The 20,579-nt window shown below is 32.7% G+C and overlaps 1 protein-coding gene across 1 annotated transcript; it reads right to left on the reverse strand.

Annotated features, from left to right (window-relative positions):
• Positions 1-9,156: 9,156 nt before the first annotated feature.
• On the reverse strand, positions 9,157-18,694 carry LOC134237381 (ficolin-1-like). The gene is made up of 5 exons (XM_062719490.1): positions 18,659-18,694; positions 18,291-18,387; positions 16,327-16,491; positions 10,025-10,274; positions 9,157-9,196 (listed from the first exon to the last, which is right to left on the reverse strand). Exons 1-5 carry the CDS (start codon positions 18,683-18,685, stop codon positions 9,157-9,159), a joined length of 579 nt encoding a protein of 192 aa, XP_062575474.1. The 5' UTR covers positions 18,686-18,694.
• Between the last annotated feature and the right edge of the window lie 1,885 nt (positions 18,695-20,579).

Here is a 20,579-nt window from a genome sequence, read left to right on the forward strand (position 1 = left end):
CTTGAGAAGAAGATTTTAAAAGATTTTTCCTATATATTTCTATGAGCCTTCGGCTCAGGTGAGCTATAAAACAAAAAGAAAATGCCTTCAACAAATTGGTTATGCGTAAATAATTTTAATTTTTAAAGGTGTAGGGTAGAAAATTATAGGCCCTTTTCTCAGTAAAAATATTTTATTTGATACTTTTATTAGAGAAGTTTGCTAAAAGTAAATTTTATTAAAGTAGGGGATAATTGCTGGCCGTAAATAAAAAAAAAAACAATTTTCAGAAAAGGGGCACTACATGCCTAAGTTATCAACATTATCGCAACCTGGTAATCTTGCAGGTGAATTAAAAAGCGTGCTGGAACAATTTTCATGAATTCCAGTGTAAAAAGGGGTATATATTCATCTAATAATTTTATTAACTTAAAAAGAATTTTTGAACCCGTCACTTTGTTATATTCAAGAATATGAACCGGTAATAAAAAAAGATATACGACGCCTACAGATACTGGCTACTACAGGAAAACATTGTACTTGTTTTTTAATATCAGGGGAAAAAATCGTACTATAGAATTAACTTTGCCGAGACAAAGTATATAGTCAATTTCGAGTATAAATTATTTCACTTCTGTTTCAAATTAAATTAAAAAAAAAAAACTTTACATTTATTCTATAGCCTCAAATCGAATGTGTTTTCTTTCGCTTCTCAACAAAGGATGAGTGCACTTAACGCAGTGTTTTGGGTCTTTTTTGGTCGCTTCTGTAGCTTGTAAATCTTAATCTAATTTCACTTTTGTATATTTACTACTGAGGACTGTCATTTTGGCACCAGTTTAAAATGTTAAAAATAATTTCAGACTACGATAAAATTAACTAATTCCATGTTTTTACCCTAATCTTTTTCCAAATTAAACATTGTAAGAATGGGTCTAAGATTTGACTAGATAAATAACAGTGACATGTATTAAAAAAGATCCAATACCAACAGAGATTGCGGGTGTAATCTGAGGAAGCAGTTTTTTTCTCTTTTTAACCACGAGCGCATGTTTGTCTATTGATCTCCTTTTAACACAATATTATAATGCAAATATTCAACTACTGTCAAAATAAGAACAATAAACAAACATGCACGGACTATGTATAAAGTTAGTAAAAAAAGTGGGTGTCCTCATTATCGTACGGAGATTGAAAAAAACTGTGTTGACCCCTGTCTTAGAAAACAGACTTGTACTTCGTAAATACATACTTTTATTAATTGTAATTAAGTAAAGTTGTAGATTAGATATTGATAATTACGGCAAATAAAATGAAAATATCTTTTTTGAAAGTTTATTTCGACGCTCCGCATATCCTTAAGTGCAGACACCCTTTGAATAATATACTTTAGAACTATATTCATATTTGGTAAACACAACTTTTTTTATGTTGCCGTCAGTTATTTGTGATGGTAAAGTGACTTTGAACACATCTTCACCATTTTCTCAATCGGCTGCGCTCTGTGCACCTATCAAAATTTTTCCGTCCCTGCATGATGAATACAATCAAGTTGTACGCCGGCCTCCCCGGGTACATCAGCTTCATGTTTATTATATATATCCCATGGAAAAGATGTAAATTTCCTCAATCTAATTCAAATTGTAATCATTTTATTGTTGATTGGAAAATATTTTAACCCCATTAGACGTTGGTAGCGAATTGAAAGTGGGGTGGCTAATTGAAAAAAAAAGGGGGGGGGGGGGCTAAACCAACGAAGAAAAGGTAAGCTCTAATTTACAATGCGTATATTATTTCAACCGTTGAAAAAGGGGTAGCCTTTTATGAAATACTGAAATCCTAAGAAATTTGGCTGAATTTCATGCAAAAGTTGTGAAAAAAGATTTTTACATTTTAACTTATTGTCTAGTACATACTAAATGGGGCTCTACTAATATAAGTCTTCGAAAGAACAATCTACAATTTTCAAGACTTACCTATTTTCACTATGAAATGGACAAATAATCACCATGCATAAGATAGAATATATAATATGTAAATACGTACATGTATATGTAAAAATAACTTCAATATATGGAATGAATGGTAAGCGATTTTTTATCTGAGTTATCTCAACATTCTCGCTATTATAGCATGCATGGTTATTTTAGCATCATTTTTTTAAATATATATCAAAATATAAATGTGCTACGTGGGTTTTTTATGTTATCAAATCTCATAAGCCCTTGGTCGAGGAGCTTTTTGTTGATCATGTACGAATTGTAATTTTGTCCCTTTTAATGTTTAAAAATAATACATGTGCCTTATTATTGATCGGATATGGATTTTTGGACTTAAATTATCCCCCCCCCCTTCTTTAGACGATTTATAGTCGAGTACAAACGGTACTTATGGAAATACTTGTGACTGATTTTTAACTAATATTTGCAAAGTATAGTTTTTAGCCCATATAACGATTAAATTGTCAGATCTCGATAGGCATATAATTTAACAATGAACTTGTGGTCAGGTGGGAAACCTGTTTTTTCCACAGGGTTAAAAACGTAACAATGAAGATTTTATTTTACGTATACAAAACAAGATGTGTTTGGGGTAGGGATGTCAACGAATAGTCGACTATTCGACTGTCAGTCGAAAGGACCGACTAAATAAAATACGATAAAAAAAGAGCGATAACTCTTGATTACAAATTTATCTGTTTATGAAAAAATTTTTGACAAAATTATTTTTCCTGAACAAAAACTATTGACTTTTCATTATCAATGTATAAATGCATATTAAGAGCTCTTCTCTAATCTGATAATTGTCAATAACAATTGTTTTTCTGATAAATTATGAATCACTATGCTGGGTTTTGTTTCTAATATTATAATGAAAACACAGTTATTTAGTCATTACTTTCTATGTATCCATAATATTGTTATTTTAATAATGTTCAAAGGTTCACATACGGTAGCCGAGACACGTTTTGATAATTTGATTATTACTTTTATAAAAACACGCATACATTGTAGTGATGTAAGCTAGGGCATTTAACTGTATTAAAGTTACGGTAATCGCGGTATGTCACACGGGCACCTGATGTGTAGATGTTGTGTTTATCGTATTTTATTTAAATGAGTTTAAAAAATATTTGCTGGTAGTTTTTGATGCATATTAAAACTAAATAAATATAATTTCATGTAATCATAATAGCTACAGTAATGCGTACACCAAAGAAGGATAACTCTTGCAAAATCTATGCAAACAAAAGTAAAAGTAACGGAAATCAAGATTTTATTATGGAAAAAAAATGTTCCGAATAGTCGACTATCGTTCGAATAATGCAATCGAATGTTCGACTAAGGAAGATATATATTTTGACATCCCTAGTTTGGGGAAACACTATGCGCCCGGCAGCAAAAAAGTTCGAAAAAAGCTATTTTAGCATATAGGTCACAGTCAATGACACAAGGTCATTGACCTTGGAGTCATTTGAAAGAACTTTATTAGTGGTGTATGCATATCAAATATGAAGTCTGTATTTCATACGATTCAAAGGTTATGGCAAAGGTACGAAAAAAAGCTTTTTAGCATACAGGTCAAAGTAAAGGTCACAGTCATTGACCTTGAAGCCATTTAAAAGAACTTATTTAGGGAAGTACGAGGGGTTAGTGTTGTCAAATCGGCTGAAACTCAGAATCGATTAATCGGTAACATCGGTTGACCCTAACCGACTGATCATCGGCCAATAATCGAATCGGTAACCATTTGCATAAAACAGGCATTAGATTTTATAAAAATTAGAATTTTGTTGTTAAATAATGAAAAATCATCTTGTACTTACAATTTAAAGCAGTATATATCTTGATTAACAATTTCAGTAATACAGATTTTAATTTGCATGATTTAGGAATTATCTTGGAGTGGGAAAAGGGATATTGCTGCCTTCTTTCGATAAAATGTAATGTATCTATTATTTTTTAAAATAAAATTATTCAAACTGTGTAAGTTAAATGAATGAATACAACAAACAATGAAAATTCATATATTTTATTTAAACAAGTACATTAGTTTCCAAGTTCCTTATAATCATATCATCATTTAAAAGATTTTTGTAATAAATAATTTTTAAGCACCATATTCAAAAATACCTTATTTTGAATTCCAAAAACTGGAAAATTTTTCCACAAAAGGTATAGACTAATAAAATAACATTTATTAATTGTAAACCAAGTATACCCTGTACACCTTGTTTGGGACTTCAGTGACTCTTCTAATTAAATCTGATGCTTTGAATTTGAAATTGTTAAAGAAACTCTTTCTTATGAAAATTTTATATTGATAATACTAGTATATGAATTAAAAACATGTACCTTTAGTGGAATTTGAGAGTATTATATTAAATATGCAGTTTAAAAAAAAAATAACCTTTAGCACGTCAAACTTTTTTTAAAAATGAAATTTCGATATTAATTTTAATATCAAATGGTAAACCTAAAGTGGAGATGTTATTCAAACTTCAGAGCAGCACTGTGTGAGATAATTAAATTTGAAAATAATGTTTCCAATCAAGTCAGTTTTTTTATTTTTATTGTTCCAAAAACAAAAATGAATTTTTTTAGCATATCTATATTGGTGAAAAAATCTTATGGATATTAAATCTAGATATTTTTTCTTAGTGAAATGTAGTTAACACACCTCTCTTTTCATTTTATTAATAAATGGGATAAACATTAATGAGGAGAAATGATTTTTAAAAGTCTAATCTGGTTGTTACAAGTTTGTTTTCTAAATTAGCGGTATATAATATATATATATAAATATTAAAATCTAAAACAATCTTTATTTTAATATTTCAATTTATAAAATCAAATAATAATAATTTTTAAATAATACACAATTATTCCAAGAGTAAAAAATAAATCAAAATAAAATTGAAAATGCCTTTTTATATATACAAATTTTAATACAAAATTGTAACCATATAAACTTACTTTGCCATTGATCATTTGCAAAATCATTTTATGAAACTCTCTGCTTAGTACTTGACACCAGAAACAAATATCAAAAAAATCTCGTTGCTAGTGTCTGATTTACAACAGCTATGTGTCTTTTTGAAAAATCCAGGTCTTCCAACAATCTATTATAATTTCCACTAGAAAAACCAAACAAACCCTTTAAAAACAGAACTATTTTCATATTGATTTGAAAGAATTTGTTATAATCTTATATTGAAAAGTAGAAAGCGCTTTTGGAATACCTTTAAAATGCTGAAATATGCTGAAATTGTCGTCCACGTATTTCACTAACAAGGTTTTTTTCAAACTCAATGTCGACACGATATATCCTGATGAGCTTGAAATAAAGATACTACAGGGCCTGACTCAATTGTTTTACTAAAATTTCGCTGATTTGTCATCAAAAGTAGTTTCGTTGAAAGTTACCCTATTCAGTATACGGTCATAAAAAATTTCGTGTAGTATTTAAAATCGTTGAAAATTGTTAACAACGAAATAGACGAAATTTAATCCCCCACGAACATTTGTGCTTTTACAGTATATTTGGAAATCCTTTTCGAAAAAGACGTTTATGGTAATCTAACAACTAGTTTTGCTCTACGTATGAACAATTTCTAAAACAAGGGAAATTATTGACAAACATGTTTATGAAACAAAAATATCAGCAGTCTCGTTGAAAGCAATCATTTCGTAAATTCGATGGTCGATACAATGACCTTGTCAGAAAATACAATTAAGAAATAAAATATCATTTTAGAGTTTCGTTGGGATATGGCATGAAGTCGTACCGAAATTTTATTTCTTATATTTTCAGTTTTTACTCGTGTGACAAGGAAAAATAGGTATTATTTAGACTTTGTTATGGAATTGCAAAATAACGTAACTACGACATCATGTAACGTCACAATCTGAACTTTGCTTTCCCTATACAAGAAAATCGGATCATATGCGACGAACTGCATGTCATTGAAAAATTAATTTCAATTTCATTATCATTGTTATATAAGGAAAGCAAATGTTAATATTTTATAATTGAGTCATATGCTGACTGACATTTTCAAACTATTTATAAATCCATTATCTACACACTGAATTGACAATGGGTTTTCCCAATATTTCCCGATCATGAAAAGGAGCACACGGCGGATGTGATCGGTCAGCAGGGGATGCTCACTCCTCCATGGCACCGATCCTTTTTCTGATCATTTGGACATCCGTGTTTGCTCCGTTCCTATTTTGAATTGCTTTATGAACTTTTGAGCCTGAATACTTATCGTTATCTCCATATATCGATTATCTATGACCAAAAAAGCATCAAATTATGTAAACGTCATATGCTCAATGATTTTTCGAATCATTGTAAATTTTAGTTTTGTTGAAGCGCAAGAACAGCCTATAATCTTTAAACAATACAGTCCCTTATATTCATTTTGATGATCAAGCTTATTCTTGTGTTGCAGATATTGTCCTTTTTTTTATTTATATGAATTTTGATCCCAAAGTCCTGCCACAATTTTGAGCGTACCTTTTTAAATAAAATATAATAAAATGAATATTTCAGTGCAACAGACTTTGTAACAGAGAAAGAGACTTTGGACCATGTTTGCAGTATGATTTAGCTTATTGTGTACAGATCTGCGCACTTTGTAGACAAATTAATCGTACAAATTAAGATCACATTCTTCTTGCAGTAAAACTTAACATTATCGAATTTTAGGACGAGACATTACCCTTATATGTATTAAATAGTTCATGGCAAAGGTACATATTCTTAAAAATCAGTATTTCAAGTTTTCTAAGTCAATGTTTATAAGAGGGCTTGATTAATAAATTGTATGAAGAGAAGGATATGGAGAAACAGTATACACTCTCAAAGTCCATAAAACAATACAAAATAAGAGCAGAGCAAACACGGAAAGAACATCAGAAGTTTGATAGGTGCCATAGAGGTGTGAGCATCTCCTGCCGACCGGTCACACCCGCCGCGTGCTCCATGTCATGATCAGGAAACAACGGAAAAAATACGTCGTCAATTCAGTGTATAAATAATGGTCTTACAATTGGTATGAAAAACGTTAGTCAGCATTTGACTCAATGATTAACTGTATGAGGGGTTATCAAAATGTTCATGGACTAGCGTCATAAAATTAAAACTGCTTTAGGTACATCTATGAATTATAAAATATCTAGTTAGCATCATCTTTTCTATTAAAAGAATAAACCATAAATCATGAATTATATTTTTTAAATAAATCAGTAATATTTTTGTAAGCACGACGTTTTTGCGACGTATGTGTAACTGAGAAAAACTCTTTTGATATGAGCATTTGACATCCGAAATTCCCGTTAATTCAGGTATGTGTTGGGACACAATTGTTCCATTAAATATGAAATTTTCAATTCATTCTGGAAGTTCTATGAAATTTTATCGTAAATTTTACACGGAATGTCCAAACAAATGAGGCCTTGAAAATGACGTCAAAAGGGGGAGGGGTTTCCGTTTCCAACATTCTATAAAGTTTTGCCTGTGAAAAAACTGGTAAAAACCTAAAATATGTTGAAACTGGCTAAAGAGAAATAATATACATCCAGAGTACTTGTCTTTTAATGTCAAAATAGATTCTTAGAGAAAAGGGATACACAGTTAAAGCCGATTTGCAGTCAATGTGTGAAAAATCAATTACGTCAAAAAATGACGTTGATCATGTGTTGTAGATATTGAACTCCCAAAAGCAAAATATGCCGGCACAATCAAGCGCGGATCTCTCCCGATATATTAATCCATCTGGAATATTATATTCATTGAAGGCCACTGTTCATGACATTGTAAAGTCATATAAACAAGACGTGTTTAAATCCTTACTCCGCTCCAGGTAATCTCATCAAAAAAGTGTATGAGGTAGAAGAAGCGGAATTTTAAAAAACAATCCCGTTATCGGACGTCATTAAAATAAACGACGACAGCGCCGGGTGATCATATAATGTCGTTTTCATTTTATAATAATTTGGCAAATAATGAACGTATCAGGCTAAATTTTTCAACATTTCTTTATTTTTAGTTGTTTTATGTTCTATATAAATTTTGAAAGCACAGACTATATGGTTCAAAAGTTATGGCGAAGGTACAATTGTACAAAACAATTTTAAAGCATATTGGTTAAAGTCAAGGCAACAAGGTCATTGACCTTGGTGTCATTTGGAAGAGCTTCATTAGTGGAGTATGCATATCATATATGAAGTCTGTATCTCTATGGTTCAAAAGTTATGGCAAAGGTTAAAGTTTGCAGACAAACAGACGGACAGGACAAAACAATATACGCCCGGGATCTCTCGATTTATTTTTAAACTTGATTTGAATTGCACAATTTGAAAAATATTCTAATGTTTAAGCTTGCACCAATCTCAAATGAAATGAACCCGATAAAATCAATACAGGTTTTTGAATTCTGGCAATGGCGTCAAGAATTGACGTCGGATTATGGTGACGTCATAAGCATTGATTGTTTTTACACACCATCGGACTTTGATGTGTAAGACCATCGTACGTAAGTATCGCGCGTCTTACAGGAAAGGAGCCATTGGACTTTGGCGTGATCATCGGACTTTGGTGTCCGTAGGACAACAAACCATCGGGGTTTGGCGCATATCATCGGGTTTTGGCGTAACCATCAAACTTTGGCGTGACCATCGGGCTTTGGCGTCCGAACGACAACAAATCATCAGGGTTCGGCGTAACCATCGAACTATGGCGTGACCATCGAACTATAGTGTCACCATCGGAATTTGGAGTCCTTTATATACTGCCTGTGACGTTAACATACTGTTCTTTCACCAAGCGATCGGCATTAGAAGCAAAAGTCACAGGTCTTTCAGGTCTTTCGGATATGACCTAAAAAACGTAGGTCCCATGTCACGATAGGCTTGTCACGCTTAAGACCCTCACTGCTCAATGGCCCTGAGTGCCGAGTATAGGTCTAAATTTAAAGCCCTTCACAGGCATACGGTGACGTCTCCATATGAGTGAAAAATTATCAAATGGGACCTGAAACAGTATACAATCAATCAATTAATATATCGATCTATATCAATAATCTGACTTAAAAGTTGTATTAGGAATTTTTTTTTGCTGATAAAAAAAATGAAAAACTAAAAGTCACATGCACTACACTTATATGCATTATTCCATTGCTGTAAATCTCTGAATGTCAATTTTCTTACTGAAAAAATGTGCACTTGAGAAAATATTTCAGTAAACCTCTGAAAAAATCCAAATTTAACACCGAAGAGCTTGGCAATGAAACATTCATTTCGAACATGTATGCTTTGTCGCTGCAAATGAGAATTTAACCCGTGCCTCCTAATAACAAAGTGAACGCTCTTTTGTGCTCAGTATATTTTGAAATTAAAATTCTAATACTTTATTAATCAGCTTTGTGTTTCTTTTTAAATGTTATCTGTAATTTTCTAAGCTCTCCTGATTTAATATTGAAGGTGTGTGTGTGTGTGAGGGTGTATGTGTGTGTGTTTGTGTAGAAAGCTGTATTTGATTTAAGCGCCATTATCTGTAAGAACTAAATAATTCTTTTAAGAATGAATTTTTCAAACTCTGTAACATACATTGTATTAAAAAGAATTTGACGTCATAATCCTGAATAAGGTGAAAGGTTACTTTGTATTAATGCTATCTTAGAAACTTTAAACCTTGATCGTTTTTTTATTTGATGACGTTCAGAATTCCATTGTAAACTTTTGCAAATAGAAAATGACCTGATTGTTTTCATAGTCGAAGATAGATTTCTTATCCTCATGATGAAAATATCTTGGATATCAAATAATTCATGCGTTGTAGAAAAAAAACAGCTCTATGAAAAAGAAAAAAAAAATATTTCATTTTAATTATTTATACGTTCAAAAAATATAAGCAATAGTATAAAGTGTATCTAAAAAAAAAGGAAAATATAAGTATGTAAATATTCTTTACATAACACTTCTTGAAAAGATACAATATATTCATAGATGTTAATGAGTCCGTGATTAAAAAATACTTTATTTCTATTTTTTTTCTGATCATCATCAAAGTCTTCTTTAATGCTTCAGAACCTCTCCAGTCAAACCAGACAGGGTATTTCAATCCACGCTTCACTGACTCTGTATATTGTCCGTTCAGGTTTGAGTCAGTACAGCCCCTGTACCACCAACCTCCGTGATCTGATACGGCACAATGAGTACTGTAGTTGTCATTATCTTGATCCTTTGTGCTGAACTTCATACCACTGTGATAAGTCAAACTGTCATCTGGAAGAAAGATTTGGTTTTAAAATGGCAAGAAATAATATAACGTATGAAATATGAATTTGTATGGTATCTCGTGTTGAAAACGGTCGTATCTTGCAATGGTGTCTTAGATTTTAGAATTCTGAGCATTTGTAGAATCAATATTACAATCTTTTTTTTTTAGAAAAAAGATACTGTTTAAATACGTAAGATTTGATCAATATCCTAGTCAAAGTTAATAAATTAAACCTTAACAATATTGTTTTAGTAATCTTGTACTATAATTAAGAAAGAAATATTCTGAAAAGTTTACTAAATTTATGTAGAGAAGTGTTTGTTGCAAACAGTAACAGATTTGATGTTCTGTTAGTTTATAATCTAGGATAAAGCAATTTTAAAATGTTTTATGCATATTAACTATGTTTCAATATTTTTTGTAATGATATAAAAAAAATTACACATGACAAAAAGATGGGAAAAAATGAACTTTTTGAAGGTTAAAAGTACACTTTTCTTGCTATTTTTTAAAAACCTTGCATGAATATCTCTCTCGGTAATCGGCAGATCATTAATTAACTTCTGTCATGAATTCTTAGAATTGAATATGTAGGGTTCTATCCGCATGTAGTTATCTAAAAAATGATGAAGTGCTTTAAGTTTTAGTTTAAGAATGACTTTAAAGTAGTCAGTAGTATGCATATGAAACACATCACTCGAAATAAGACCCAATGATGGGGCTTATATTTGTTAACAAGTTTATTAAAGGACCATACAAATACATATTGCTAATTTTACATCAGGTTGCTGAAGTCTGTGCAAGGTAAACATATCAGCTAAAAATTGATTCCATTCGTAGTTTGCTCCTCAGTATCGAATAATTTGGGAGATGTAAACACCGGTGAAACAAGACTGGATAAGTAAAATTGACCACAGAAAAACGGTCATCTCGTTCGTCATACTATTGAATTCTTTGTTGGCCCTTGTCGTCTATCGTTAGTAAAGAATCCAAAGATGAAACTGATGAGGCGGTATCTTTGCGAGCTTTTAGCTTTATGTTCACTAGAATATATTGAGTCAATATATGAATGGTGGCTAAAAATATTTAAAAATAAGTCGTCTAAGTATTTATAAATTTCAAGTTGAAAGCCATGGAAATTTTTTTGTCTTCTCGTGTAACGTAGCAATCAATAATTTTTTTCAATCATATGGGCATATTCAATGATCAAAAAATAATTATATACTTTCTCGTAGATAATTCTTTTTCCTTATTTACATTGAATTTGAATGGCAGGTGTGTGATCTCGAGTCTTAGAAATATAGAGAAAATGAACAGTACTCAAGCACAATTGTCAAAATGAGGAGCAGTACAAACACGGACATTGAAAACACCACAGGTGGGATCAGAAGCAAACAAACCCCGTGAAAAGAAGACCTTAGCAGCTGACATAGCGACAGAATGTATCCGCCGACAAGGCTACAGCACCGACACAAAATGTGTAAAACGATTATCCAAGATGAGATTGTCGACATTCTTGCTTTAATACCCCTCTTGCAAATAACCCACCTCTCTGCTGAAACCGCCCGCCCGAAAAGCACGCCCCCGCGAATCGAATTAACCGAGGGACACAAACATAACACACAGCAACAAAGGTAAGAACAGTCCCATACAAGCAAAGGAAAACCGACGACGACAAACCGAGGTCATCACGTCTATCTTAATGGCCTGTTGCTAGATTTCGATCGACGTCTTTTTCTTGTAATATATCCAAATATGAAACAGATTTGTCAGACTTTTTGATATTGCTTATTTCAAACTCACTGGGACAGATCGTGTATACAGTTGGAAGGAAGTTACCACTGTAAACCGACAACTCCTCGTCTACATATCCAAATGCTGAGCAGAGGTATCCAGCAAGTGCATTCGCCTCCCCCAACGCCAAAGATTTTGAAAAAAAAGTCACCCCACAAAATACAAAAGCAGGTTTGTCAACGTGAGGCTGCAACGGGCACCAGATTTACGGAACGACTGGTCTCCAAATATAATGTTTATCAGAAACTCAGATATCCCCCAAACACCAACTTCAGACCACCTGCGTACAACCAAAATGTCTTTCAACAAACAACAAACAATTCCGCAAACGACCAATTGCCACCCAAGCAAATCCACGAGTTACATTCTCATTGGAAAACAGGTAACAAAAGTTGTAAATTTTCTTCCGGTAAACAATTTATATCCCACCTTTCCCCTTCATCGAAAATGAGTGTTTCAGGCTCTCTTGGTCTCTTGGAATTATGTCAAAGAATTCTACACAAGAGTTTGAAGAATGAAATACTTGGAATTTATGTTCTTGGCCTTTAAATCTGCCAGTGTCAGCATTTATAAATACAAGGTATATTATTTTATTTTCTTATAAATTAAAAGCTTACATCTTCACCTACATTAGAAAACTGCTTAATGTCACTCCCTTAAACAAAGGATTTTGTTAAGAGACAGAAGATACAAACAAACAAGTGGTCCATGGGCCTCATAGGTCACCTGAGTATCATGTAACAACTTTCCAACAATTTAATTTGGTTCAGTGTTTTAACCAGAGACCATGAAATTCACAATTATGAAAGAGGCACCATTGCTTATCATAATTATAAACTAAGCATGCTTCTATTTACTTAATACACAGAGGTAAATCAAAGTAACACAGAGAAAATGTATTTCAACTTTATAACCAGTTGTGCACCCCATCCAAAAGGAACCTCTGACCCTCGAGCCACATATTTCAGAATTTTGGAATTCTTATCATTGATTTTATTTCGTCATAAATGGTTGATTAATACCAAAGAGCAGATTTCAAATTATTAATTTTTTTCCGGACTATGTAACCCCCCCCCCCGACTCCGATACCCTTGATTTAGGGAGCATGAAATTAACCATTTTGCTAGATGCACCTTTCTTCATCATAAATATATCTACTTGGATCGTTTGCAAAATACCCAGGAGCAAAGAAAAAGATTTTAGAAGAATTTATGTATTTTCAATTTTTAATCAAAAGACCCCATCCCCTTTTAAACTAAATAGCTAAACTCCTGACAAAGGGGCCATGAAATTTTACAAATTTGGTTGAAGCAGTATAACTTTATGCTAAGTTAGTTAATTTATTACCCAGGAACAGAGAAGATTTTCAAAGAATTAACGCATTTTCACAATATATTCAATAAAGCCCCGCTCTTACACCAGAACATCTGACCCTGGGGCCATAACATTCACAATTTTGGAAGAGACACTCTTGCTCAGCATAACTATGTACTTAGTTATTTAATTTAATACCAAGGAGCAAAGAATAAGATTTTCAAAGTTTTAATGCATTTTCATAATTTATTCAATAGAGCCCCGCCCTAACACCACCAGAGCCCATGACCCTGGAGCCATAAAATTCACAATTGTGGAAGAGGTTGCAGTACTCTTGCTTATCATAACTATTTACTTAGTAAGATTATTTGATACCCAGGAGCAGAGGAGAACATTTACAATGAATTAATGCATTTTCACCATATAATCAATAGAGTCCCGCCCTAACACCAGAACTGCTGACCCTGGGACCAATAAAATTCAAAATTTTGATAGAAGCCCTCTTGCTCATCATAACTATGTATTTATTTAGTTTGTTTAATACCCAGGAGCAAAGAAGATTTTCAAAGAAACAATGCATTTTCACAATATAATCTGTATAGCCCCGCCCTAGCACTAGAACCCCTGATCCTGGGGCCATGATTTTCATAATTTTGATAGAGGACTCAATGCTCAATACATTCATTCTAACAATTTGCCCGCTTAATGTCCAAGAGTAAAGAAGAAGATTTACAAAGATTTCATTAATTGTAGTGATTTGAGCCCCACCCTCCATGCTCCCAGGGGGGAGACAGGGACCATAAATTTCACAATTTCTGTTCCCCTTCACCTATAAATGCTGTAAACCAAATTTGGTTAAAATTGTTTCAGTGGTTTCAGAAAAGAAGCTGAAAATGTTCAAATGTTAACGCACAACTCACTAAAAATTCACAATTTTGAAAGCGCCACCATTGCTTATCATAACTATACACTTAGCATGTTTACTTTGTTTACTTTATACCCAGAGGTAGATCAGAGTAACCTAGAGAAAATGCATTTCCATTGAATGGGTTGTACCCAATCCCAACTGATCCTGGAGGCACATCTTTCAAAATTCTTTAAATTTTATTTCATCATGTTGGTGATTAATACCAAAGTGCAGATTTCAAAGCATTAAATTATTTTCAGATCATGTACCACCACCACTCTATCCCAGGGACACGGGAATTAACCATTTTTTGGAAGAAGCAGCTTTCTTTGTCATAAATATATACTAAGATAATTAGAATAATACCCAGGAACAAAGGAAAAGAATTTTTTTTTTAGAATTCATGCATTTCACTCTACATATATAAACATTAAACCCGATCCTAACACAAGAAGCCGTGACACATGGTGCCCTGAAATCCACAAATCTCAAAGAGGCATCCTTCCTCCTCCAAATATGAACATAGCTCCTTGGTTTAATATCCAGGCGCAAAAAGACAATTTTAAAAAAATTATTCCTTTTCACTATTTAATCAATAGAGCCACGCCCTAACACCAGAACCCCAAACCATGAAATTAACAATTTTGGAAGAAGCAGCCTTATTCAACATTACTATGTATACAGTTAGTTTATTTAATACTCAGGGGCAGAGAAGAATCTTTTCAAAGGATTTATGAATTTTCACTTCAGTGGACCTTCAGATAACCGAACGCCAGATATCTGGATGCTTTAGTATCTGAAAGACTTTTCATCGAAATGGAATTTTTTAACGTTATTTTTTCTTGTTTAACTGGAAATTCAGATATCCAGACATTTCACATATCCGGACAAAATGAGTAGGAACCAAAGCGTCTGAGATAAATTTGTGCTCCACTGTATATAATATATATAGCCCCGTCCTACCACTAGAACCCCTGATCCTGGTGTCATGGAATTCATATTTTTAGAGGAGGCAGCCTTATTCAGCATAACTATGCACTTGGTTAGTTTATTTGATACCCATGAACAGAAAGGAAGAATTTCAAAAAAAAAATATGCATTTTCACTATGTAATCTATATAGCCCCGCCCAATGCACTAGAACTACTGACGCTGGGGCCATGAAATGCAAAATTTTGGTAGAAACAGTCATTTTCAACTTAATTATGCACTTTGTTAGTTTATTTAATGCCCAGGAGCAGAAAGGAAGAATTTCAAAGAATTACTGCATTAAAGTATAATCTTTAAAGCCTCGTCCTTGCACTATAACCCGTGACCCTGGGGCCATGCAATTCACAATTTTGGAAGAAGCATTCTTTTTAACTTAACTAAACTTTGTTATTTTGTTTAATGCCCGGGAAAAGAGAAGAAGAATTTTATAGGAATAATGCATTTTTACTACTTAGTATTTAATTTATTTAGCCCCGCCCTTGCATTATAACCCCTGACCTGGGGCCACGAATTTCTAAATTGTGGTAGAAAACTGGATGCTTATTACAATCATACCAACAGTTTGACTGCTTGATGTCCAGGAGTAAAGAAGATTTTTTTTAAATTGCACTACTTTTAGTTGTGTTGGTCCCTTCCCCAAAGCCCGGGTAGGACCATAAAATTTAAAATTTTGTTCCCCTTCACCAATAAATGCTATATGCCAAAATTGGTGGAAATTGGTTCAGCGGTTTCAGAGCAGGAGCTGAAATATGTTCAAATGTTAACGCACAGCGAACGACGACGGACAAAAACGGATAGCAATAGGTCAGCTGAGTTTTCTCAAAAGGGCTGTCTTGATTGAAATATATTTTTGACCTATTTTAGTTGTAATGATAGATATAATAAATTTCTAGAGTGTAAACAAATTGTAAACTTTCTCTGATTTTCAATCTACACAACTTTATTATTACTGCCATAACATTAAATCCCAATATTGTGAAAGAATATTTTCAAGATTTAGAAAAAAGGTTTGTTTCAACTGTGTTTAATATCAAAATTTATGAAAGGATGTACCTGCGGTTCCTGAATACCCCGATACAGTGAGTTTGTATTTACTGCCTTCGTCCCCGACATAAAATGTGGAGTAATGAGCATATGCTTCAGCACCACCAAAACTTTGTAGCTCAACCCGGAGTTCCTGATCCCTGTTCCTTGTTAACTCATTGATTGCATCATTTCCTTTTTCAAAGATATAGGTAAAAAGTTATACTCATTTTTAGAAAATAGTATTTTCTTTTATTTGCTGAATAATATAATGGGTAGATCTGGAATTCCAAGTGTAATTAAAACGACTTTTTAAAATGCAAAGTGTTTAAAAATAATTTTATCACTACTTATACTTTACTAAAACACCTTCAAGTTGAACATGTTGAAATCTTAAAAAATCTACAAGGTTATTTCTATATAAGCAGCCAACTCGAGCTCCTTGCCATTTTCAATGACCAAACTTTTCCACGGAAAACGAGCGCGGGTATGTTAAGGAAGCATATAAGTCATTTCTCGGTAAATTTAGACTTTTTAAAGAAATTTACCAGAACCGCCAATAAAGGTAAACTATTATTATATATTACATTAAGATAAAAGAGTGTCTAACGCAAAGACGTGCGCCACAACACTGCATCACGTGACTTCTATTAATAGCGAAATTTTCCTTGATACAAAACCTAACATATTCGCTCGAAACCTTTACCGATGTTTTGAATTTTATACATATGAACCGAGATTTTTCGTAAAGCAATCTCTAACTCGGAATTCTAGAAGCACTTTTCAAGTATTTAAAGGAGGCAAACTTTCCAACTGAACAAATCTTATGTTTTGAAATATCCAGCTTATTGCTGTTCTGTTGCATTATTTTAGTCACGAATGACAGCTCCTAAGAAAATGCCGACCGGGATACGTATATAGTTGACTGTCTTCAAAAGAGAATATAATCGATGAAAATAAATTAGCATACCTGTTTAATTAACTGAAGTCCATGTGATTTTCACAAAATATCCACGATATTTGCCTTGAAACTCTATTTTAGGTATCTTTGTACATTCTTAGCCGAATTCTCTTTACACGACATGATCAATTCCCAATTTACTAGATGTACACATATGACGTCATCGGTGGTAGATTTTAATCAACATGACAGATACATTATGACGTCATAGTAGGCAAGATGACGTCAATTTTTAAACACAGGTTTTCGTAATACTGCGAGGTTAAAGATTGATTATCGGGGGGTTCTCTGGGAATGGAATAAGTAATGTAAGTGTAATGTAAATAGGGTGTCCCAAAACATGTTACACTTTTATATACTTTTATACACTTTTATACTTTTCTATAACTCTATCAAAATAAAAGCATTTACAAAGATATTTTGTTAAAATCTAGTGTATTAGCATACATTTTATCTGATCTTATTTTACTTTTAATGTATAATACTTAATATTCGAGTGGAATCTGTTACGGACGTCATATTGTATGATATCTACTGTATTCTTAGAGGAGTAAGCAAGAACCCTGGTGCATCTGTTTCGGATTTTATTTGCAAAATTTATTCATTTATAGATATGTATAAATTGAAATTTGCGCAACATGGGTATGCTTCAATATCATTTTGACTAATATGACACACACAGCAGACAGGGAAAAATTCTCTTCACTGTATTACATTTCATCCCAAATTGAATCCACATAACTTTTAAAAGTTTTTTGATCCTATTGTTTTTTTTAAATTTGTTCTAATATACTAGAGTAACATAGGAGTCATCCCGTGACCTCTCCCTACCCCTAGACCATAAGTTGAATAATTCTAATTTATATTACCGGGGTATGTCAAGAAGCTTTTACTTACTTTTATCCATTCCACCCCTTAGAAATCGTACTTATCCAATAGTTTTAGGGGGACCGTCAAACCCTCGTTTATATTCTGTCACTACATTTAGATAGACATCTTATAATGTAAATGTTACATTTTAAACTAATCTTACCAATCCAGTAGTTTTTATAGGCATCCCCAAATCCTTGTTTATATTCTGACCACGTCCTGTAAAAATCTGTAGATCCATCTTGTCTTCTTTGTATAGCCTTTAACAGATTAAATGATTTAAATTCCTTTTGAATGTTTTAAACGTAAGTAATTTAAGACTTGTTAATTTTTTATTTTAAAAACACATTTAGATTCTATGTTTCATAAGAGAGAACATCTAAAAGCACTAAGTGATTTCATTTTCTTAGGACACAGAGTAGACTTTTTCCTCACTTTATAACAAGTTGTACTCACCGTCCACCATCCTCCATCTGTACTCATGTACTCATGTCACAGTAAACAGACCTTACTACTGAGTCTCATACTAACCGTCCACCCTCCTCCATCTGTACTCATGTCACAGTATACAGATTTAGACCTAGAGTTTACTGTTATTATGTGTACTCCATCTCCTCCCTTTAAAAACGGGTATTTCCGTAATATGTCCAAGCAACTATGACTATTAATTGAAAGCACTGAAAAATAAATTGATTAATTAGATGTGATTTATTGTTTTATTCATTTATTTATTTTTACAATTTAAAAATCCATTAACAAATCATCATATAATCGATTAGTTGATTTTATGTTGTGTAGATCCCTTTGAGAATTTTTTTCACTCATATAGAGACGCCACCACATACACCGGTGAATGGCTTCCAATTTAGATATCAGCCCCAGTGATCCTTTATGTTTCAGACGATTATATAGAGTTTCGAAAATCCCATAAAGTTATCTACCATGTTTTCTAACAAAACATAAAATGCTTTCATAAGTAAATACCCTGTACCAAACGGTAATCAACCTTGCAATTCTAGTTGTTTAGCTATTTAGTTAGTTTAGTTGTTTGCTTAATTATTTACTTGTTTACCGTTGAGCTTATCGATGTCGAAATATTTACAGAAAGAACCTGAAAGTAAAATACCGTGCCTGATATAAAACATTCACAAAAATACAAATATATGAACACGGAATCATGGAAATTTTAAAGCTGGATTTAGTGCCTAGGATGAGTTAGCATCATCTCCTCTTGACCAAGAAAACCCCCAACGGGTCCGATTTATTGGTCAGGATTTAGTAATGTACCCATTGCCACTAATGGGTTGTGGGGAATATATTCTTAAAACACTTATTTTCCTCGGGTCAACCTTCGTGGTTTGTGGGCAAAATATTGATTAATTGTGATTTTAGATTTCGAGGTTGGTACTACATACGTGATTCAGTCCTTCGTAATTTTGACATCTCTTGGAGAGGATATGAATCCGTACGTCACCTCAAAAACAACAACATAAAACAATCATTTGAAAATTTTGATTTCACAGTTATTTGATCATTTAATAGGAATTTTAAGTTAAGATATCCGATTTTTTTATTTTAATCTGTAACCATTACAAAAAAGACTTTAAATTATTACACAATGTATATAAAGTGACTAATTGGAGGTGGTTCCTTAAGTACTTGATATCTTATACTTCCGTAAAAGAAGATAAATCTTAATTTATTATTATTATTTTTTTTTTGATAATTTCTCTCCGGAAACCAGCTACTAAGTTTATCTTATGAATTAATTCTAAACTTAAATAGAATTTACAATTATACTTAACCTTTTGATAAAGACCAGTTCGATTCATTCAGATCCCCTCCTGAACATTGTTGAACGTTTCCATTGCAGACGCTGCAAAACTCTTGAACTTGTCCTCCATCTTTTTAATCTGTCTGGCAAGAACTTCTACGCCACTGATCTGTAATGTCGGGTTCATTTCATTCATTTGATCTTGGAGAACCTCCATTCCTTGACTAAGTCCTCGATCAGTGTTTTCCAGAACCAGACTTTTATTTCGAAAGCCATCATCAAGTTCTTTTATTTTTTGAAAGTTCTTTTTTACTTCTATTACATGGGATTTATTCAGAGTGTTAATTCTATCCAATGTTCCTATGTCCGATGACTTCAATGTCTCCATGTCTTTTCGAACACCTCTTTCCGTTTGTTTTATTGTCTTATTTAACAAATCAAGTTGTTTTTCAAAAGCCGAATTTTTCAAGGCTAGTTTGAGATTTTCATCATGGAGAGCTAATGTTTTGCTTTTGAGAAAAAATATTTCCGTCTGATTAAGGTTTTGAATTTCTTCCATCGTATAGTTTCTATAAGCATTCATCGTGCCGTAAACGACCTTCAATTCCTCTTTAAGTTTGCTGTTTTCTTCTTCAATTACTTGATTTCTAGTCTCCAAGTCCTGTAATTCCTTTGTCA

This window comes from Saccostrea cucullata, unplaced genomic scaffold, assembly GCF_032062105.1.
Source record: "Saccostrea cucullata isolate Sc308-1 unplaced genomic scaffold, CSIRO_AGI_Scuc_v1 ctg5707, whole genome shotgun sequence".
In the NCBI taxonomy this organism is placed as follows: Eukaryota; Metazoa; Mollusca; class Bivalvia; order Ostreida; family Ostreidae; genus Saccostrea; species Saccostrea cuccullata.